At 46.6% G+C, this 23,811-nt stretch overlaps 1 protein-coding gene across 17 annotated transcripts in view; it reads right to left on the bottom strand.

Moving 5' to 3' along the window:
• RASAL2 (RAS protein activator like 2) overlaps positions 1–23,811 on the bottom strand; it is a 241,905-nt gene that overhangs the window by 7,440 nt on the left and 210,654 nt on the right. For 13 of the 17 annotated variants that reach the window (XM_083507028.1, XM_083507029.1, XM_083507027.1 and 10 more), the window contains 6 exons: positions 18,891–19,035; positions 15,767–16,003; positions 12,324–12,525; positions 9,471–9,664; positions 6,899–7,736; positions 1,248–1,382 (listed from right to left, as the gene is read on the bottom strand). In XM_083507028.1, the coding sequence (XP_083363154.1) occupies positions 1,248–1,382; positions 6,899–7,736; positions 9,471–9,664; positions 12,324–12,525; positions 15,767–16,003; positions 18,891–19,035 (1,751 nt within the window). The remainder of the gene's footprint in view (positions 1–1,247; positions 1,383–6,898; positions 7,737–9,470; positions 9,665–12,323; positions 12,526–15,766; positions 16,004–18,890; positions 19,036–23,811) is intronic. The other 4 variants (XM_083507030.1, XM_083507031.1, XM_083507025.1 and 1 more) reach the window with 1 other exon arrangement.

The following is a 23,811-nucleotide window of genomic DNA, read 5'->3' as shown; positions in this document are numbered from 1 at the left end:
TTTGAGATAAAATAGGACCCAGGCTGTTTGCATGCGGGCAAACCACAGTGCCTTGAACTGGACTGCACTGGAAACATCTTGACAGCCAGTGCAGGTGCAACAAAACCAGCTGGGTGCATTTGCAATGCCTTATATCATAAGGAGATGTATAGCAATATACTGCACTAGCTGAAGCTTCCAAGTTGACTTCAAGGGCAGCCCTATGCAGAGCATGATATAGTAGTCAAGCCCGGAGGTTCCAAAAGCATGGATTTGCATTGCAAGGCTCTGTGCCCAAGAAGCGATGAGCCTGAAAACCATGTGAAACCAATAACTTGTTAGCAAAAAAGCAGGGCTGGATCAAAAACAACTGCCAGAGTCTGAAGCTGTCCAGCTGAGGGAAATTATCGTTCTGTAAATCACAGAAAAACCTACTCTGTGCTAGTGGCATTGGTAGGTATTTGAAGGTCTGAGAGAACATGTTCATGTCCAATTTGCGTATTGTGATGGGATGATGAGCTGCTTGTGCGTAAAATCCAAGTCCCTCAGAGTTTGCTCAAGTCCGCAAACCTCTGTCTGTAACGGAGCCCCTTAAGCATGGCTCCGTCAGTCGCTGGCAGATTCCGAAAGTGGTTGCTTTCGAAGTCTCTTCCAACATAAAAGCTCCTTAACGGAAACACGTCTTCTGGACTCTCTGCGTGACAGTTTCCGGCGAGGGGTGGGTGTCCCTACAGGAGGTCCTGAAACCTCCCCACTACCCTCGCTGGAAGTGTCCCTGAGCCATCCCTCCTGCTCACTTTCCCTCGGATCACCTCGTCTCCCCCTGCTGGTTCCCTCTTCCGCTGCAGAGTCTCTCCCAACCTGTGTGAGCCCTTCCACCTCCCGTCCTTCCGATGGCAGTTCCCTGACACGTATGTATAGATGGGAAATTAAGGCGATGGTTTCAGTGCACACTGTAAAAAAACCCCCACCAGTAACTGAAAAACAGAGGAAGGAGCCCTTAAGCCCCCTGGGCAATTCCCCCATTAAGACCCTTGCTCTGCCCAAGACTTGAAGAGATCTGTTCACCTGTCTGGATTCAGCCTCTATTGGCTACCCCACATCTGCCTGACTTCAGCTTCCAGACACTGATATTATATAACAACAACAGCATCCAGTTGTTTAATAACTGAAATACAGAGCTGGGTGTCGTCAGCACTTGGAAATTTCAGGTGTTTCCCTCTTCTTGCAGACCCGTTTGGGACCCAGAGCTGGCATGCAGCCACTACCTTTTCTGCGTGCTTTGCTTCATCTTGGTTTTGATCAGCATCTTCCTCCTCTTCTTCATACTGCCCATTGTTGAGGACCCAAGCAGCTGTCCTTTCCACAGGCGACATTGTGGCAGAGTCTACAGGTGAATGAATCTGCAAGCAGAACATGGGAGTGTGAGAGGCTCCCTATCTCACTGTTTGCCAGAAGGAGAGCTCTCCTAGCCACAGGTTACACTCAACGACACCTGGAGCCAAGACACTTTTGCACCCACACTTTGGCAGCGGCACGAGACAGCCTGTTCTCCAGAGTGCGCTTGTGCCCCACTCCACTGATGTGCATGAAGGAATCACATTAACAGAGCCCATTCTGTTTCTCCTCCCATGTGAAGGGAGTAAAGAAAAGTATTTTTATTAATTCCATCGACAGATGCATGCAACATTATCAGTTAATCATGTTTTTGCTATAATCTGAAATGCAACACTGTGGGGTGGGTTTTGTAGTGCTGCTTCCATTTCAATATATCACAATGTGGAGGAGTTCAACCCTACGTTTCAACATCTGTTCAGGCTTGGGGCATCTTGCTCAAGGTCTCTAGTTTCCATTGGACTTTACAGTGGTGCCCCGCAAGACGAATGCCTCGCAAGACTCGCTAGACGAAAGAGTTTTCCGTTTTGGAGGTGCTTCGCAAAACGAATTTCCTATGGGCTTGCTTCGCAAGACAACAATGTCTTGCGAGTTCCTGCTGGTTTTTTTCCCTTCCCCCCCTTTTTCTAAGCCGCTAAGCTGCTTATCAGCTGATCCGATCAGCAGATAAGCCGCTAAAAGCCGCTAATAGCGCCAATCCGCTAATCCGTCAATGGGCTTGCTTCGCAAGACGAAAAAACCGCTAGACGAAGAGAATCACAGAACGGATTCTTTTCGTCTTGCGAGGCACCACTGTACTTCACTTCAACCTGGTTTGCAGTGACAAGTCTCCCGGCCTCTCCTTCAATCCAGGCAAACCCCATTTTATAGCAATTCTAGCTTACTAGAAGAGAAGAGTTTTGGACTGCCTGATTGCCGGAAGACAGACTGTGGTATAAATAGGATCCACATATTCAATCACAGTGAAGCACCCTGCTCAGAGAATGCTTTGGGGTCTGTCAGCCGCTGACAAGACATATCACACTCTGCTTCAGGAAAGTATGGAACAGGAGCACAATACAAAGCAATCAAGAAAAGATGGTCATTTTTCTGTGAAAGGCAAGATGCAGATGGCAAAAAGCTCTTTCTTAAAGCCACAGCTGACTGCTTTAACTGCAACCCTATACACCAAGCAGGCGCTACCGTTTGAGACTGTGCTCCTCTGTCCTGCAGGGAGCACACTGTACAAGGAAGAGACACTGTGCAACATGAGCCCCCTTGCTGTCCAGGAAAAAGAATGACTGCTGCAGTTAATATGCCTTGCTTAGAAAAGCCGCCAGGAATTTTTTTATCATGGAAGATCGTTGGCCATTCTTCCAAGGAAGATGAGAGTGCAGAAGGGAACAGATTAGACTGCATTAGTTAGGCTTATGCAACCGCAGCCATCCCATTTATGATTAAGACAACAGCTGTGACGTTTTTAGAATAGCTGGCACTCTTCCCACCTTTGGTTTGACTCTACTTTCTTAGGATGAGCCCTGGAAAACCAGTTCAGAATTTCCCCCCAATGTGGCTGTTTGCAGAAAGGAAAAGCTGGCGGTAGAGGATGTCAGTTGGCTAGCGCATGTGACGCCAACCTCCCTCCATGCATTCTGCAATCTCTGAAGCAGTCAGTTTTGCATGGTTTTGAAAATTGTTTACACCTTTCAAAAAATAATCTGAAACCTGAATGTTTAAAATAAATGTACATGTGCTGATTTAACCGGGTAATCTACTTTAAGACACTTTTATGAAGGCAGAGGGAGGAGCTACACTACAATGAAGGGCTGATCAAGTATTAAATACTATTTGATTTTCTGCTATTGTTTCATTTGTAATGAAATGTGTTATGTGAAAGAAACCGCTGAGATTATTCTTAAAATACCATGCCTGTCTCCACGTTAACTTTCAAGTTTCAGAACACAGCATTGCAAAGGGACAAAGAATAAGCAGCAAACAGATGAAACAGGCGCACTCCATCAGCAGAAACCTAATTCCATCAAGTTGCCCAATACACTTACTTCATCATGAGAACCCATCCTAATAAGAGTAACTATAGCATTATAAAACATCTATGTTTCATATGTATGTTTTATATAAACTCATTTAAAGTGCATAGGCTGCAAGCAAGACAGTCCTCATGTTAAATGATGAAACGGGGGGGGGGGGAAGATTACTGAAAATCCCATTCCTCACATAAAATTAGTCGCTTTCTTTGCTACTATAAGGGTTATGCTGCTTCTCTCTACTTCTGCTCTCTGCCTTTCAAGGGACCTATGAGTTCCAATTAGTGCAAGAGGTAGATTTGAATAATTGCTGGCTTTTGTATTTTAAAAGAAACAGCAGCCATTGCGTCTTTGTTCCAGTATGCTTTCATGATTCAGTGCTGACCTGTGATCTGCTTGCATTGGTTTACATCAAAACAATTAAGTTAATCTGCAAAGAGCTTCCTGAACCTCATCTCCAGGTTTTCGCATAGTGCAGACAGGGCTTCCACCTTTGCCAGCAATGTTATTTCCTCCCTGCCCCCCTTTTTTTGCTTAACGTCCAGCCCGAAAGCGTTTTGTGAAACTCAAAGGCTCACTACTCTGCTAGGACTCTTGCTTGGTTCTAATGAAGGCATTTTGCTGCTGCTCCTTGTTTGCATTTGTTCCCCACCTACTCACTCAAGAGGAATACAGAACACACAGGGGACTCTTCAAGTCCAACAAAGGGCTCCCCTCTCTCGCTGGGAACAAACAACCATTAATAAGAAAAGGGGAATCGGACAATCAAACTTGCCCACAAAGAGACTGGCCACATTTGGGGGGAGAATTCCATGGCATAAACTACCAATATCTGCTGGCATTAAACCATCTCCCCTTCCGCCTAGAGATACTCATTACTTCTGCAGGCACTGAACAAACTACAAATGGATTAAAATCTACAAGACGTGAAGCGGAAAAGGGAGAAATAAGAAGTGGAAATCTGAGCAGGCATTTGCAAGGTCAGGCTAATGCTACTGGCTGTAGTGAAAGTGATGTCACGAAAGGGAAAGGGGTCTCAGGATACCTCTCAACACCATTTTCTAAGGCAGTGTTTCCCAACCGCTGTTCCGCGGCACACTAGTGTGCCGTGGAACTTTGCCTTGTGTTCCGTGGAGGCGGGCGAGGCGGGCGGTGAGAGGCGGGGCGGCGGCGGCGAGCACACGCGGGGCGGCGAGCGAGCGAGCTCCCACATCCCATCGCCGCTCGCTACTGGGCCTGCGCATCCGCTCGCTACTGGGCCTGCCCCAGGAGGTGGGGTTGCGGGCATCACGCCCTTCCCCACGTGAGCGGGGAATCCCATCCGCCCCCACGTGAGTGGGGAATCCCATCTCAGCCCCCGCGAGAGCAGGGGAATCCCATCCGGCCACGCCTCCTGGCCAGCCAATCGGCTGGCTGGAGGGGGCGTGGCTTGCCCTTTTTAGGGCCGGAGCGGAGGGGGCTCGCCCTCTCTTCTCTGGCTAGCCCCATCGCCGCTCGCTACATCCTATCGCCGCTCGCTACTGGGCCTGCGCATGCTCGGCGAGCACACGCGGGGCGGCGAGCGAGCGAGCTCCCACATCCGACGGCACCAAGCAGGGGCCCTTGGCCGTGCCGGTGCCCACCGTGGCTGCCTCCGCCCAGGAGGGCGGCAAGCAGCCACCGCCACCACCACCCCCGCCGCTGCCCGGCAACCGCGCCGCCGCCCCCGGCTCCCCGCGGCGGGTGATCGTGCAGGCTTCGACGGGCGAGCTGCGAGCTCGGCGGGCAGCGCCTCCGTCCGCAGCGCCCGCCTCGCGGCTCTCATTCCCTGCCCCTGCCAAAGCTCACTCAGCCAAGCTGCGCTCTCCTTCCTGCCTCGCTTTGCTGCCTCCTCCCCACCCCCAAAGCTTGGAGGTTCCCCGGCAAGGGGGAGGGAAAAAAATTGAAAACTTTCACTTTCGTGCGTCCCTCCCGGCGTGACGCTGCGCGCTGACGTCACGGGGCTGTAATGGTGGTGTGCCGCGAGATTTTTTTCATCAAACAAGTGTGCCTTTGCCCAAAAAAGGTTGGGAAACACTGTTCTAAGCAAGCATCACTCACTTAGACTGTGTACACGCCATACATTAAAGCACATGTCTCTCCCTCCAAGAATCCTGGGAACTGTAGTTTACCCCTCACAGAGCTACAATTCCCAGCACCCTTCACAAACTACAGTTTTCAGGATTTCTTTTGCTGGGGTGGGGGGTGGGGGTCATGTACACATGGTGTCTACAGAGCCCAGGAAGTGAAAAGCAAATCCTGAAACATGCATGCGCCTGGGGAGCAGTAGAAGGAGTAAGACTAGGGAAAGTTTGTTTTAAATGCTCTGGGCTTATGTGCTTTCCATATGTAAGCCATCCTATGACAGCATGACATCATATGCATGATAGAAGCATCACTGACAGTAAGACACTGCTCCTGAAAAACCCAACAACAAGCATATTTTCCTCCTCCCTCTTCTGTCTTCAAGTAAGTGCTTGTTTATTTTCCAGCTATTTCCAGTAACTTACCCCCAAGGAGACAAACGCACCTCTGGAGGGTGTTATGGCAAGGCAGGGCTTTTCCCAGCAAGAACTGCATTGGGGTGTGAACAAAAACACACATTCACGACGATCCCTTTAAGATCCATGAATTGGGCAAGCGATTGCTGGATTTTCAAATGTGAAATTCTTATTTTGTGGCTCTACACACCACTCACCTGCACTTTCTTGGCCAAAATCAACCAACTGTATCCTAATGACTAACTAAGAGTCAGACGTAAGTCAAAACGCAATGCTTGGATTTTTTTTAATTGCATAAACAAGAATGCCTAGAAAATCTGACCTTGACAAAAGATATCAGTCAGTACTTGACATTTATATATTGCACTGGAACATTCAAAATATATTTTCATCAGTAATCCTTACAACAACCTTGTATCAGAGCAATTATCACGCCCCACAAACCCAATTTCTGAGGGGTTTGTTTGTTTAGGAAAAGATTTTCTCTCAGTGGCTTGCATTTCCTTCTCTTTATAGATATTTCACATATGCACTTTAAATAACTGTGTGCCCATTTTTATTTAAAGTGTTAGTAGTGTTTTAAGTTGTTTACTTCTATGAACTGCAAATCGCATTCCCTGCTCTCTGTCACTGGGAGCCGACCTTTTCGTTAATCATTCCACAAGCCAGGACCAGAAACGTGGCAGTGCCCATCTTATGAGGACCACGGCGCAGAGGCGTCCCCACCCACATACCTTGGAGTCACTTTCTTGCAGTCTAGCAGCTTGGCACTGAAGAAGCAGGCCAGCCTATGTCCTCCCTAGGACTGCAGGCCAGCCTGTTCCTGTCCAGGTGTGCCACAAACTGCTGCTCCTGAGCCTTTCATGGTCCCCGACTTGTAGGCTGGCCACTTATGCAAACTGATCCCTGTTCCTTCTATCATGCACAACACACACGAACTAGCCTCAAATTCAGAGGTACCAGCACAGGTTATGGTCCTACCTGCTGCGTTTGCTGCCTCTGGATGGCACGCACTTTGGGAACTGGGCTCTCCCGGGAGGACGAGGATTGCTGCCGGGACCGGTTGCCGTTCTGAAGAGGCTCCGCTGCCATTGTGGCAGATGCTACAGACACGCTCCCTGTGCTTCGCAGAGAAGCGCTGTGCGGAAGGGACTGGGGCGCCTTGGCTCTGGCCCCCAGTCCCGCTTGGTCCACTTTGCGGATCTGGGCCTGCCCAGTGCTGTTCTGGCGAGGTAACACCATGGGCACGTGCTTGTCCAGTGCTGTGCCCCGCCGGGGAAAGTCCTCGCTCTGTGTGCTGCGTTTGGTGAAGTCCTCCATGCTGCTGTTGCTCGGCCCGCTGAGTTTAAGGTCTTCGCTATTCTGGCTCCGGGAACTGGTGACACTCAGATTCTCCAAGCTGGAGTCCATGGAGACCTTTGGCATGGCCTGGGCGGGGTTGTTCATATGGTAAACAGGGTTCTGGAAGGAAAGGGCCTGCAGAGGGCCCGGCTGGCTGAGTGGGGTGTGCAGAGGCCTCCTGACCTGAGGGGTGCTCTGCGGTGTGCTGTGGAGCTGCTTGATGTTCGCCACCTGGATGACAGAAAGCTGGCTGCCGGATAAACGTACAGGAGCATCGTGCATCACGGACCCGGAATCACACTGCACAACATTGGGATCTTGGAGATCCATCAGCGATATGCTTCGGACATTGGGCATGTTCGTCTCGTCACTCTTGTCGGAGTAAGTCACACTTCGTGACGATGACTGTTGAATCAGCAACAACTTGCTTTTGAAGTACCCTTCATTTTCCTGGGGTGGCGACTTCAATTTGACCTCACTGTGAAGTTGAACAGAAACAGTACCAATGTCTAATAGGTGAGAACAGAAGCTGTGCGCCACAAAAACGCAGCTCTTTTCTTAAAAACAACAACAAACGAAACAAAACCCACGCATTCACTGGAACAGTATCGCCTAGGCCAGGCTCAGAAAACCACCTAAGCCATTGTTTAGGTTATCATAAATGAGTTGCTGCAAGCCTCTGGGCTCATCTGCTCCCCACTCTCCTGCTCCTTTGTACATGGGAAGAGAACACGGAAAGCCCTCAATTTCAGTTTTGAATAAAGAACAGTTTTGCATTACTTGTGGCTTGTTCTAACTAAAGTTAGCTTATACAAATCAGGCTCAAACTGTGGAACTGGAAGCCTCCACTGCCCTCCTTTCCTGTATAGTAGGCAGGGAGGGAAAGGGAATTCACAAACCTGAGACTTGTTTTGATCCCCTAAACCTAAAGACCTGAGCTCCCGTTTGCTAGCTAACAGCTTAAGTTTTAAGTGAAACTGATAGAACGTTTACATGAGGTTTCACTTTCCCAAATACCCTCTCCTTTCAGCTACAAAGAGATTGTTTTGACTGTATTTATCTCATAACTTGGTAATGAATCCAATTTCGGATTCCAAAGCTAAAGCTCTACCCTCATACTGCGAGCTAAGCCCAGGAAATATCCATGACATTCCTAGGGTGACTTGCCACCAGAATGGAAACCTTGGGCACCCACATTGCTAGACTCCACTCTTTTTGCCTTCGTTCCTGCCTACTCAGAATACCATCGCCCACAATCATGTATTCAACAGTGATGGTGGGAGAAAAGCTTTCTAACCTTACTGGTGACATAGAGAAAAGGGTAAAGTTTTATTAAGGAATAATAAACAAACCCTTGCAAATAAATCATGCCTATCCGTACATATCTGACTCATTTGAGGCCTAAAAAGCATGATAAACAGACCTCTCTGGCACAACTTGCCTGCTTGGTTGCTGGAAGACAGTCCTTATCTGCCACAGGCAATTGGCTATTTACAACTATGCATTAAAACGAGTTTGAGAAAATGTGGAAACGCACCGTTTACTCATTGCTATGGCAAAGGAACTATTACAGAATGAGAGCTAGTGTAGCACGGTGACTTTCACATCTGGGTGGGGATGATCAGACACTTACCTTACAGGGCTGTAGTCAGCACTGCTGAGATAATAACGTTGAGCACTGTTCAGCAGTATATGCATGCTAAGTGTTAATATAATATGGGAAACCCAGTCCTTGAGATAGCAGCTTGACCAAGGTCTACTCTGGGTCAAACACTTTGGTCACAAGCTGCAGCTCAGTGGTAGAGTGCCTCCTTCCAGCATCCATTGCTGCCGCCTTCACTTAGAAAGGATATCAGATAGCAGGGCTGGGAATGTTTGACTTGGAGATGTGCCGCTGGCCACAGTAGACCACAACAGGCTACATGGACCAGGGGTTTAGCATAAGGCTTCTCAGTCTATAAAATGATCACTTTAAGCCAGGGATGGGAAAACCTACGGCTTTCCAGATGTTTCTGCATTACGGCTTCCATCATCCCTACCTGTGAGCCATGCTGGCCAGGGAAAATGGGAACTGGAGTTCAACAACTGGAGGTCTACAGCCTCCCTCATCCCAGGTATAAGCACAGCCAAGACCTCCCCCCTATTTCCCTGGGCAATGCCATATTTCTTCCTGACAGCCATATAACCCCAGGGATAGCTCGGTGCTGCGTACCTGTCAACTGGGTCCTCAAAGATTTTTTGCAGCCCTGAGGAGAGGCTGACGTTGGGGCTTGAGTTGTGATCTGCCAGGCGTCTCAATTGTTGCTGGATCGGCGTGGGGTTTGTTGTGGCCTTGGCAATATCTGCGAGGATGCGTGGCAAAGGTCCCAATTTTTCTACCGTTGCCTGTAGGAAGGAATTTTCACCCTGATTCGACAATAAGCACCGTGGCACCCGCCATTTGAGTATTTGTTTTGTTTTGAATGTGGTTTTTTTTTTAATAATAAAAAAATAAAACAACGATGAACATGGGTGGAAGAGTGGAAGTTGGAAGGAAAGAAGGTGGCATTTGCGTGTGGGTGTGGGCAGGACCACAATGCATTGTTATGGAGCAGCGGAACCACGGCGACCAGACGGATGGAGGAGACGAAACAGGGTGCAGCAGACATTGAGGAAAGAAAAGGAAATAGAAATTAAAAACTGACCCCCCAAAATAAAAAGGTCATGCTCAACAGAACAAGACTAATTGCCATTCCAACACAAAACTGTCATGCAAAGCAAACTGCATTCAAAGGGAAGGGTAGTAGAAACGGGACTGGGGGGGGGGGCAACTGCAATTGCTACCAACTGAAATGGGATTTAGAAAACTAGAGAATAATTCAACTGCAAAGAAGTTTCCAGCCCCCCACCCCCCAAAAAAAAGTGTCCTGTGGTCAGGGAAATGCATGCTGGCATACAGGGAGATTTGCATTCAGGAGGTTTGCAAGAGCACTAAAAGAATATGTGCAGAAGTGCAGTGTTTGTGTTTAAAGATATCCATTTAATTAGTCTTTGCCTTTAACCTCTTTATGAATTTGCTGTTTGTAATCATTAATAGGTAGAATTCACCTGTTCTGATGTTTAGCTTAACTGGAATAGACCAGGTTAATTTTATGCACGCTCCCTGAGCTCTATATCATTTATTGTTAAAAAAAATGGAATGTTGTGTACAGGCGTGAGAGTGAGGACTCCAAGTGGGTTCTGTTCTGTCTCTAACAGGTAGGGCATTTTTGCTACCTGGCTATCATGGTGGAGGCAACTGGAAGGTGTGGATGGCCTGATCCTGCGCAAAGTAAAACCTGCTTCGAAGCTGCTGTGTTGTGCAATGGATTCAGAACCTCTCTGCACACGGGAACTATACTTCCAATGATGACAAGTAACTCATCAGTGTGCAATAATATCTATAGCCTAAGAGCAAGATGCATCTTTGTGCCAGAGCTTAGAGGCCTCTGAGTGGACTCTAGTTTGGATATAAATTCATTTCTGTCCACAGCAGAGTCCAGGAAGTCCCATCTGAAATCCATATAGAACAGTAATTCCCAAACTGCAATCTAGGGCACACCACTGTGCCAGGAGACAACTGCCAGTGTGTCATGAGAAGCCAGTTAAGGTTCTGATGAATCTCAAGCGCCAACTCACAGAGGAGGTTGCTGCTGTGTCTCTGTGTGAGTTCCTGCTCTGAGCATGCTTCTTTCCAATTAGCTGGCCCTGGGAGCATGCAAGTCTACTGTGGTTACCTCTTCTACTACAGCAGTTAATTAACATAAGATAATTGCATTATTGCAAATGGCAGCTGTTGTGAACGGCCAATGTGCTTATCTTTAAATTTAAAAACCAACAACTAGACTGACAGAAATATAATTAAACACTTCCTTTATTGAATCCCAAGTGGTCCCCAACTTTATGGCCTTATCCTCTTGCCTGATCATCACTACTTATTGTGAAGAAATAAAGCAAAAAGCCATTTAAGCTGGACTACCATCCCATTAGTCCATAGTATCACTGTACTGGAAAGGAAGAGCAGACCTGTCTCTAATGTTAGGTTTTGGCTAATTTGTATTTGCCTACTTTTTCATTAACAACTGAGACAAATGCTTTGCTTTTAAGGGGCCTCATGCACACGGGAAATAATATTATGTTAAGACATGAAGTCATTCCAGTGGCCTGGAAGGAATAACCTACCTAAGGAAAATTTGTCCAGAAATATGTGGGTTTCATGAATGCAAAATATGGATGTGTGGAGGAATGGAGAAAGGAATAGAGGCAGGGAACTCCACATTTTGACAAAAACACAAGATGCAAACGTAATGTTCCTGTACAAAATACTTGTGTGCAGTGCCAACAGCAAACTCAATTAACAGTAATTTTTCAGTTCTTCAAAGAGTAATAACCCACCATCACCACCGAAACAATTCCCTGACAATCTGTTCCTTCAGAGGAAAAGTCTAGCTGCAGTAGTTTAATTATAGAGAATTATGGACAGCAAAAACTTGCAAGAGTGATGGGCAGTAGCTACTGAACACAGCTAAACTATGTACCAATGTGAACAGCATCTCTTGCTGGGTTTTTGGTCCAGGGCAATCATGGCTGGTGCACCCCCTTCCCCGCCTGCCATCCTCTTTATGTTCTCCCCACCCCACCCTGGCTTCCCCTTTTCAACATTATGCATGGCGCGTTGCATCATCTAAGGTGAAACCCCATGATTATGTTTGTGAGAGCCCAAATTTGTTTTAAAATGTAAAGGCCAAACAAAGAATAGCTTAAGCTGTTCAATCGGAATTAGTGGAGGATGTAAAAAAAATGTAAACAGCTTAATAAAACTACACTTGAGGCTCTACAAAATTCATGCAGTTGACTCAAGCTCCTTACTGACTGTTCTCACCATCTCAAACCTTTAGTCATGTGTGGAATAAAGGCTGGTCAATTACTTTTCTTTATTTTAAAGTTAACTTCTCATGAAGTATTGGCTCCTATAGAGTAAGAATTATTGTAACCAGGGGACTATCACGGATCCGGCCAGCCCTCCCCAACCTCCAGCCTAGATTACCTTGTCCAGCTGACATACAACTTCCCACAGCAAGGAATGCAAGACAGCAATCTCCCGTCCCAAATCTATGAAGCCTTCAAATCCTGGAGTGCCGGAGATGGTGTCCGCATTAGAAATTTCTATCAGGAAGCGTTTCATGCCGCCCCACTCGTGCTCGAGAAAGTCATTCATAAATGTAATATATTCTTCTTTGTTCCCAAATCTTGATTTTCATAAGGAGGAAAGAGAGAAAGAGTTAGAGAATTAACTTCTTTTTCTGGGGATGGATGGGAACAGTTTCAAGGGAATCTGTGATTTACTTAACTTATTAAAGGACTGTAATTACTACTTTTTTCTCTGACTAAACCACAGGTTCCATATCAATACTCCTTTTAGTTATGGCTGCTGACAATAATTCATTTTAGAAAAAGTTGAAGATAGCACAAGAAAGTCAGTGTAACCTGTGGGTAACTCTGGTTTCTTTTCAGATCGTCCCTGTGGTATGTATGCTTCTTTATTTGTGTTCTGCTATGATCTCTGGCCAAGCAGACTTTATAGGCTTTAAAAAACGATAAGAGATTATATTTGAAGAAACTACATAATGAACAGGCAAGCAACCTTCAGCCATCCAGAGGGGCTGGGGAAACCCAGCCAGATGGGCAGGGTATGTACCGTATTTTTCGCCGTATAGGACTCACTTTTTCCCCTCCAAAAATGAAGGGGAAATGTGTGTGCGTCCTATGGGGCGAATGCAGGCTTTCGCTGAAGCCTGGAGAGCGAGAGGGGTTGGTGCGCACCGACCCCTCTCGCTCTCCAGGCTTCAGGAAGCTCTGCGCAACCCTCGGAAGACCGGCTCCGAGGGTTGCGCAGAGCTGCCTGCAGTCCCCGGCTCAGCGCAGCTGTGCGCGGCCACCGGGAGCCGGGCGCGAAGTCCCGCCCCCTCCCGATGGCCGCGCAGAGCTGCCTGCAGTCCTGGGATCAGCGCACTTCTCCCCATAGCCAGCCCCACAAGCTCGGGGGACAGCGGGGAGGCAGAGCGTGCCTTCCCACTGTTCCCCGACCTGGTTCTTCCAGCCCCGCACCTGGGGGGGAAATAAATTTTTTTTCCTTTATTTCCCCCCCAAAAAACTAGGTGCGTCCTATGGGCCGGAGCGTCCTATGGGGCGCAAAATACGGTATGTATGTATAAATCATCATCATCATACTCTCTACGAGTTACTGCATCTGAGTACTTTTGCTCCATTTCAATCTGTATGCGTGGAAATTCAGAGCCAAAGCTTTGACATTAACTTGAAGAGTTGTTTGTTTGTTTGTTTAATGCAGATAGCATCAGCTGAAGGTAGGCTGAAAATTAATGGGATCAAAGCAAGCAAGGAAAGTCCTCTTTGGAGTTAATGGGAGATTCCCCCACAATGCAAATATTTTTATTTATTTATTTAATAAAATTTATATACTGCTTGAGTGTGAAAAAACCCTCAAAGAGGTTTGCAAAATATCATCTTGCTGCCAAGGAGTGTGGTGGAGTCTCCTTCTTTGGAGGCCTTTAAGCAGAGGCTTGACAACCATATGTCAGGAGTGCTCTGATGGTGTTTCCTGCTTGGCAGGGGGTTGGACTCGATGGCCCTTGTGGTCTCTTCCAACTCTATGATTCTATGATCTTCAGAAGTGGCCCTTTCCACTTGGCCTAGAGGGCGAGGCCCACACTCACCAGCCCCACTGAAGAGGCTCCTCATGAGGCCGGAGGAACATCGCCCGGCTATTGTTTTATTGATTTAATATGCTGTAAACCGCTTTGAGATTTTTTATTAAAAATATAAAGTGATATAGAATTATTATTATTTTTTAAAAATGTGGGATAGTCCTTAGGACCATAGCAAGGAAAGGCAAGGTTAGATCTCCGTTGCTGCTCTGAACGTATTAATAACCAGAGAGCCCCAGGGAATGCAATTTGCATTTAAAACAAAAACAAAAGGGGGAAAAACACCTGAGATGCAGAGACGCATTTAACATCAAATGCAGCTGTGGGCCTTCAGAAAGAAGGATCTGCATGTTCAAAATCCACCTCAGAACTCAATGAAGCTGAAATAGGCAGATTTTAATTATATTCTCATTGATGTCAGAGAAACCAAAGTAGTATCTTGTTTATCTGTTAATTGATACAAAATGTGGTAGTTTGATACTCCTGAAAAACTTCATAGAAGCGGGTTAAGGCGTATATTCTCACGTCCATTTTTGCTACATAAGGAAGTTGCTTCCTAGAAAACTACTGCTTATACATCCTGTGTGGGACTCTTGACTCTTCCTCGCCCAGCCCCACAGGGCTACTAGCATCAGTGCGTGGGACCATCAAACCATATTGGAAATCAGGAAACTCCAGTGCCATTTGAGGCAGTTCAGTATGCTTTCCCCTTTGCAAAATTTACGTCTGCCGAGTTGTGTTAAGATTGACCTTTTAAAACAAGCTAAATACTGGCAGAATCCAAGACCAGGGAGAAGAGTCGGTGAAAGAAGACTGGACGAAATTTAAAGACTATCTACAGAAATATTGTAAAATTAATGAATGTTAGAAGGATGTTGGATAGAAACTAAGGGGTTTCCAGCTGTAATGCTTTAGGAGATACGGAAAAAAAAAAGGTTTATAAATGGGTAAAAGCTTAATGGTAAGGATTTGCTGAACTAACAATTTGAAGTGGAATACAAAGAAGGGAGGTATGAGGAGGCCGGAGGAAATAAGTGTATGGAAGATATGTTATGGAAAATTATTTGTTTTTTAAATGTTTTTATGTTGTATTTTGTTTTTGTTTTTCTTTTTTATTCTTTTTATTGTTATATTTTAAAAACTTTAATAAATATTTAAATAAAATTAAAACAAGCTAAATATCAGTTATAACAATGTGTGGGGTGCATGCAGCGGGGGGGGGGGCATTGAAGTTAGCCCTACGGTGATGTTTTGTGTACTACAATGGGACGCACTGCACATCTCTGCAGGGACCTGTCAGTGGTGCCAGACTAATCAATGTGCGAGTTGCCCTTAGGGAAGCGCCATCTCCAATTACTGGGGGGGGGGGGGAGTAAAGCAGTCAAGGGCACATTGGGGTAGGAGATGAATTAGTTTTGTAACACCAACATCTAGGGCAAGACTGGGGATGAGTCATCTGTAAGCCGTAACCCAGAATGCAACCAAGCTATTTTGCCATCGCAAAAATAACAGGGCTAGTGACATTCTTCTATCTGTAGAGCCAAATCCTAGGTCCCAATGGCCACTTTTTTGTAGCACAGTGAGCTGAAATTGGGAAGCCGGTACAATTTCAAGCATGTTATTTCAATATGAAAACGGATTCCCATATACTTTGATAGAGCCAAGGCAAGTCAGCAGCTGTCGCCATCAGAGCATTCATAAGTAATGACACAACCCACAATGATGTGCCCTAGTTGCTCTTTTTTTTTGCTCTAATATCACTTACCTTGTGAAATTTGCCAGATTTTGGATAACCTTTGCAATTAGCGTGAGCGTCCGAGAGGTGCGGTCATCAGGGTACTCTTGCATGAGGTTGAAGAGACTTGGAGACATGATGGCTGGGCAGAGGAAACGGAGGAAAAGCGAGGCACTGATCAAGCGTTCACTGATATCTTGTTTCCCCCTGTTGAGGCACTGCTGCTTCCATGATGCAAACACCTCCTTCAGCTCCCGGGGAAAGACACTGGAAATGAATGAAACCGCACAAGGACATTAAGTATGCCAGCTGAACCAGCAAACCCCTAGGGGCCACTGGGCTTGGTACAGGGTCATTCAGTGAGAGGAAGGAGAGGGGCGCTGGCAGAAGTGCAGGGTCAGATGAAGACATTTGCCTATCTAATTTCATCATTCAGTGCTCTCCCCTCATTTAGTGAGGAGGGTGACACAAACCAGCCAACCCCCACCTTGTGCGTATAACATGCTAATTTGTATGATCTACAAACATACTTACGGTATGACATACCTATTGGGAGAGATCCTGTCCTAGAGTGTACAATTCTGACAAATTAAGCACCTGTCCTTCTGATTGCACCACCAGCCCTTGTGACATTATGGGCTGGTATTCCACAAGCAGGAAATGCCGCTAAGTTTTTAAGCTATAGCTTTCACATTGTTATGCCGTTCATTGTAATTAAAGCACAAATTTAGGCTGGATCTCTCCGTAGGAGGTTCTTCCCAGCTCACAGCCCATTTCTGAGCATCATTTGATTCCAAAAATAGGAAGCTGCCTTATATCTGTGCATGGCACAGACAGGCAAGTTATGGAGCATGTGGGCTCCCAGAGGTGGACATGTAGCCACTTTGCTCTTCCCTGTACTTGTCCATTACTTTCAATGGGTCTACTCTAACTAGTGCTGGCTATGTCCCCAAATCTCAGATCAACAAAGCTTCTTCCCTTCCACAACATTTCTAGGAGATTCAGAATTTCATTCAATATTAGCTTGAATGTCTGGGAGTAAAGTGAGTCTCTTCTACCTCCACTTATCCTTGTTCCGGCAGGGAACAGTGTTTAGAAGAATCGTGTGGATAATTCCCTTGCTGAATTCAGCAAGGCTATCTGTTTCTGACTTGTCCAGTGATGAAACCAGGACATTTAAAATTTTAAAACTTATTAAACCTTTTTTTTTTTTTGGTAATACCTTTAAGTAGCATCTATAAATATATAAAGACAATGAAGAAAAAACAAAACAAAATAACAGAAAACAGATGCTTTATGTTCTAAATAGAGGAACAAAGAGAAACTAAAGATACAGTTTATCAAGAAGAAATATTTCCCCTTCTAACTTGCATAATTGCACGACACTGATTTTCTGTTATCCAGAGCAAAACAACAACAACAACAAAGATTCAGTTACAGATAGGTAGCCGTGTTGGTCTGCCATAGTCAAAATAAAAAAATTCCTTCCAGTAGCACCTTAAAGACCAACAAAGTTAGTTCTTGGTATGAGCTTTCGTGTGCATGCACACTTCTTCAGATGCACTGAAACAGAAGTTGCCAGATCCTTCTATATAGTGAGAAGGTGGGGAGGGGTATTCCATTTCAGAAATAGACTGGAAAGAGAAGCTGCTGAATTGCAACTCATTACCAAACTTAAAACCATGGAGAGACCTGGTCTGAACAGAGACATTGGATTCTTATCTCATTATACATGACTAAGTCATTTTTCACCTTCTCACCCCTTGCCTTTTCCTGTAAGACCTATTGCAGTCGTTAAGAGTCGTCAACAGGCTCATCTCAGCTATCTGCCAATCACCCATTCCCACCACCCTTCTGAGTAATACCCCTCCCCACCTTCTCACTATATAGAAGGATCTGGCAACTTCTGTTTCAGTGTATCTGAAGAAGTGTGCATGCACACGAAAGCTCATACCAAGAACTAACTTAGTTGGTCTTAAACAACAAAGATTGTTTTTCTGGTTATGAATGGTTTGGTTTTGTATTTGGGGAGATTCAGATACCATTTTCCTGGTATTAGGGAGGCTTAAAAGATATTTGACTGAAGCTGACCTCAACTATGTCCCCCGCAGTGCTTTATTTTATCTTTTAGAAACTGCCATTCACTCTGAGAGAAGGTAAAGATGTGTCCTCGGGGAAACTGTTGGGGTGGGTGGTAAATGCACCCCATGACCTTAGGCCTGCTTCTTGCAGCGGGGAGACTCCCACCCAAGACAGTATTCTTGCCAGTTCAAGTCTATTTAGCCTCTGATTAAGTCCTGTGAAACAAATACTGCCTAGAACTATGGGCAGTGCTGGGGGGGGGGTGGCGGGGGGAGGGGGGGAAAACACAACCCCCCTCCCAATAGGGAGCTCACTCCTCACTTGCCCCCTCACATTGCTGGACTCCTGTCCTTAACATATACTGCTATTTTTCTTTCAGATATCTTAACATGTGGGGCACAGGTTGCTCACCCAGAAATATACTTTACCCCTTTTGTGCCCCGCATAGATTTTTTTTGTCTGGTGTTGTCTGGCTAAAACCATATTTTGATCTGCATAGTTCTATCTTTGTTTTTGCTTGTTTGGTTTTGGTTTTTGTTGTTACACCAGAGTGTGACAAAGACAGATATGGCCTCTGTATGTATTTGATTGGCTAGCCTTGTTAGAACCTTAGTGGAACAGTAGCTGCAGAGTTATCCTTTTTGGTGTATTAGTGGGGGAAACGATTTGTAATCTTCCTTTGAACTGCCAAAGACCCCTAGCAGTCAGCTCAGCTTTAAGGAAGCTCACTTTACCCATCACAAACCTACCAAAAATCCAGTTGCATAGTCACAGTTCCACTTGACCTCTAAGGCTAATTCATCTCAATTAAGCTGCCTTGTGCTGATAAATGGGACCAGGAAGAACCCATTGAAGCCCACTCCTGGTAAGCTCAATTCGCTTCAATGGGACATGCAGTTCCTGGTTGACTGTGTCTGCGGAATCCTTTATGTATACTCCGCTCACAGCATGCAATCCCTGGTGAAATCATTCCTGCTGATCTTTAAAGGAAGAGGCAGGCTGTGTTTACTTTCCTTAAGGTGAACCACCCCAATAAGCAAACCACCATCCGAGAAGCGCTCCCTGAACTCACCAGTAGGAGTTGATGATCTTGCAGAAGGCTAGCTCACAACACATTTTAAGATTGGCCTGGTGATCGGCTAGCTCGCTCGGAGAACTTTTGCTGGGATCCACTTCACAGTTCTCGTCCGACTCATACAATGCCTTGATAAATTCACCTAGTAGTCGGGTGGCAAGACATTATTGAAATGTTACCTACAAAATTTCTGCTGATAGTTCCACAGATGATGACACCACTCACTCCCCCACCCTGATTTGAAGCGTAAGGTTGAGTTGACCAAAGTGTGTCAAATCACTGATGTTTGGCCAAATTCCGCAAAGGATGCAGAAACGTCATTCCTCTTCCCTGATTCATAATGAACCCAACATTCTCCCTGAAGGTGGGGTACAGAAACCTCTTTGTCCCCTCCAGCAATCAGCTTATCTTCTAAAGAATGATATTAAACTAACCTTATGTCATATGACCTAGACACAGATTAGTAGTGATCGGAAGATTATTTATCCCCTTTGGAATTAAAACCACGCCACTTCTGTCTGTCAACTGCTTTGGCTTATGGGTTTTGCCAAAAAACCTAAACATTCCTTTGCTGCCCTTTAATTTCAGTGGCACATAATTTGATTCTCTCATTACAGAAAAGGATAAACAATGATTAAGTCAGCGTTCACCTTGCCCTTCATGTATAATAACTTCACTTATTTAAACTAGGTCAAACAGCTTAAGCCACTCTGTCCTCACTATATCTGTGTCTGTGATTTTTGCAACTAGCCCACTAATTTTAAAGGATGAATAGTGAATATGGACATTGACTTTCAGGAATGAAGTTAGCAGAAGCAAGAGGGCAAGGCCAGTAGTTTCTTGTTATGACTCAGTGACAACTGTAATGTTGTAGGACTTTGTTAGTGAGCAAGGTTAGCTCCTGGGCACAGATTATCCTACCAAAATTGAGAATCACTCTCTTTATCGCATTCTGTTCTCTGCTGCTCATTGGAGAACGGCAGTAACTGTGGAGATCCAATGGGACTTGTGGCAGCACAGTCTCTCTGCTCTGTCAGTAAGTGGTAGTACAAAAATCTGGAAGTCCCAAAAACTTAAGCAAGTTTCTGGACCTCACTGCTGCACAGAAAAATAGGAGTAAGTCTTGCAGTTCCTACTGAACAGAAGGGCATACATGGAGATTTTGGCAACAAGAAAATGGCTTCTTCTCTCCTTACAGGTTATCTCAACTGCCTTTAATCATGTGCTGATTCTCTATTTTATTTAAGATCCAAGGCTACTGCTACACAGCTTCACAAAATACGAACTGAAAATTGCATATTCTGCAGAACACATTTGAGCAAAGTAACCATTTGAACATTTAATCTGAAGGATGTGTGTTTCAGATTTTTAGTGAATTCTAAATTCTTTGCTTTGAGAGTTCAAAAGACAAGGGAGGCTACTGCTACATCAAACGCATCTGAGCCCCAGGAAGTAATCCCTAATTCCTTAAAGGTAAAGGTAAAGGGACCCCTGACCGTTAAGTCCAGTCGCGAACGACTCTGGGGTTGCGGCACTCATCTCACTTTACTGGCCGAGGGAGCCGATGTTTGTCCACAGACAGTTTTTTCCGGGTCATGTGGCCAGCATGACTAAGCCACTTCTGGCGAATCAGAGCAGCGCACAGAAATGCCGTTTACCTTCCCGCTGGAGCGGTACCTATTTATCTACTTGCACTTTGATGTGCTTTTGAACTGCTAGGTGGGCAGGAGCAGGGACCAAGCAATGGGAGCTCACCCCATCATGTGGATTCGAACTGCCGACCTTCTGATCGGCAAGCCCTAGGCTCTGTGATTTAGACCAGTGTTTCCCAACCACTGTTCCGCGGCACACTAGTGTGCCGCGAGATGTTGCCTGGTGTGCCGCGGGAAAAATTAAAAAATTCGAAAGTTTTTTTTTTAAAAAAAGTCAAATTTTCAATTGGGGCGCCGTCACTAGATGACCCCTGGGGTTCCCTCCCTCCCTCCCGCTCTGCGCCTCCCTCCTCCTCCTCCTCCGGGGAGGCCCTTCCTGGCTCTCGGCCAAGGCTTGGCGGCTGCCACTCACTCACTCGCTCGCCCACCCGTCCCTCCATCCCTGCACCCGGCCTCTCCCCCTCCGTCCCCGGCGCGGGGGCTGCCGGGATCCGTAGTCCCCTCGCTCTTGGGCTCCGCGCCCGCGCGGGTTGCGCGAACTACGTTTCCCAGCATGGCCTGGCGGGCCGGGCGCTTTGTTTGAAGCGCTCTTCTCCTGGCCATGGAATGAGCGCAGCGGCGGCGGCCGGGCGGGCAGGGGCTCTTCCGCGCAGACCCCGCGCAGCCTGCCTGCGCCCCCGCAGAGATCGGGCGGCAGGATGGAGCCCGGGGATCCCCGAGGAGGCGGAGCGGCGGAGGCGGAGGCTGCCCCCCAGGTAGGGCTGCGTCGGGGGGGGGGTTTATTTTTGCAATGCTGCATCCGCGCCGGAGGGGACGCATCGGACCGCGGGGAGACCCCTTGGCGGGCGTGCAAGGCAATGCATGCGTGCAGGCGTTGCATGGAGTGCAGTGCAATGCAATGGCAACGCGGCGCCCTGCATGCATGCATGCAACTTCCACCGGCGCTCCGGACTTGGCAGGTGAGGGGGGTCCCCAGTGGGCAGCAGAGAGAGCCGGGAGGGCGAAGGGGAGCCGGGGGGGGGAGCAGCGCTGCTCCCCGAGCCGAGCCCGGGGGGAAACTTCGGCGTCGTTGCGCCGGGTGTTGGAAGCGGAGGCCCCTCACCTGCAAAACCTGGTCGCCTCTCATATATTTCGTGCATTGCATTCATCGCCCGCTTTCTCCTCCAAGGAGCTCCCGGGGGCGCGCGTGGTTCTCCCCGTGTTATCCTCGCAACAACAGCCCTGCGAGGTGGGTCAGGCGAGTGGCCCAAGGGAGCACCCAGGGATTGTCCTGGCCAGGTGGGGTGATTTGAACCCTGCTCTCTGCCCGGTCTTCGTCCTCATTTAGCCCCCACATGTGCATGACTGTGCATGACTGAGGTTTTCCCCCCTCGTCTTGGCTATGGTGTGAGTCTGTGCTGTTAATTAATGGGGTTCTGCCTTCGGAGAAGATGAGCCAGCCCTCAAGGAGGTGATTATGTAATTTGCTAGCAATTCATGTCCCTCCTGGCGTGACGCTGCGTGCTGACGTCACGGGGCTGTAATGGTGGTGTGCCTCGAGATTTTTTTCATGAAACAAGTGTGCCTTTGCCCAAAAAAGGTTGGGAAACACTGATTTAGACCATAGCGCCACCTGCATCCCTAATTCCTTACTGAACCCCTTTTATTTTGACCTTTCCCAGCTTTCTATCTGGATCCAGTCCCATCTCTGTAAACTGAATCCACCCACTACGTTATTTTAGAGAGGCTAAGACTTCTTCAAGGTGGTTTTTCTGAGAGGTGAAAGCAGCATTGGAAACCAGACACATTGCAGCAGCTACTGAAAAACACCCCCCATGGGCCCAATGTTGTTTTCATCTGCAATTCTCTACACAGGTATCTTTGAACTGGGTAAAAACAACAGCCCTGAACTATTTTTTGAAACGCAAGCAAGCACATTTTGAGCAGCCAAGAGAAATGAACGTTTACGTGCTCAACAGAGCACATTGCCACCAGCAGCTGAAATTGGGTAACTAAAGAAACAGGGGGACATTCTGAGAGCATGAAATAGAGCAATTGGGAGCATTGCTGGAATAACTACTAACAGAAAGATCCAGTTAACGTTCAAAAGAAGCATTCAAGGAAAACACAGGTGATTCAACACAGCAGATAATGAACTATGGTATAGGAGAAATGGAAAAAAGACACATGGCACAATAGGTCCCCCCCTCCCCAAGCCTTAATATGCGGCAGTACTTATTCAATTTGTTAACAGGCTGACGTACCCCGTATGTGAGGTCTCTGCTTGGAAGTGCCATTTGGAAAGCTTCATGGTAATGGGTATATTTGCATACCATAGCATCTATGGAGTGTGCATTTTGGGATTAAATAGAGAATGTTATAGTCAGGTGTTTTGTGAGGGTACTGGGATATTTTGTCAGGTGTTTTGTGAGAGAAGTTGGAGACCAGACAAGGAAACAGGCCTGTTTGCAGAGGAAGAGGAAAATGGGGAACGTGGCCTGGGAAGGGCCTGACAGTGGCATGATTTACCACCAGTCAATTCTCTGAAGCAAGGGTGCCAACTTTAATAAAATATTGGGGGGGGGGGCAGGTAGGCCCCACCCCACATAACTGATCACAAGATGTGGCACACAAACACCATTTGAATGGCAATGTCTATCAACTTTGTTGGGCCTGGCCCTCTCAAATATTTTATTGGGGGGCAAAGGGACCTTGGCCCCTAAGAGTTGACTCCAAAGCTCTGACGATTCAGCTCTACACCAGCCTGTGTTCTGTGTGTTTGGCCAATCTTGCCAATACATTTCTCTGAGACAATGAGGGATGTAAACTGTGTATGTGTGTGTTTATGGAGGAAACAAAATATTCTCAGGACTTGAGAGTCCGCATTAGATAAGCCTATCTTCCATAGAACGATTACTGTCAATCTGTTTCCAAGAGCTCCTTTCAGACTGGACTAACCTCAAGGAACCTGTCAGCCCGACTCAGGATATCATTGATACTATTATGCCACCAGGAATGTGACTTTAATACTCTGACTTTAATACCTCACTTTCTTTAATGGCCTTATAATAGGCTTGTTAAAAAAGGCCATGAATGCAAACATGGTTTCCCCCCTGTGAAAATATAGTGAACCACATAACAGTTTATAGTGTAAAAACGCCTAAAACTAACATAGTGCTATCCTATATATGTTTATTCAAAAATAACTCCAATCACATGTCAGTGGAAACAGGATGGCAGCCTTAAAGATTTATTTTCAATAGTCAAGATAAATTAGGTGCTCTTAA

Source organism: Podarcis liolepis (genome assembly GCF_965112155.1).
Source record: "Podarcis liolepis genome assembly, chromosome: 6".
Classification (NCBI taxonomy): domain Eukaryota; kingdom Metazoa; phylum Chordata; class Lepidosauria; order Squamata; family Lacertidae; genus Podarcis; species Podarcis liolepis.
The sequence above is the reverse complement of the archived record's forward strand: the minus strand, read 5'-3'. Positions and strand labels throughout refer to the sequence as shown.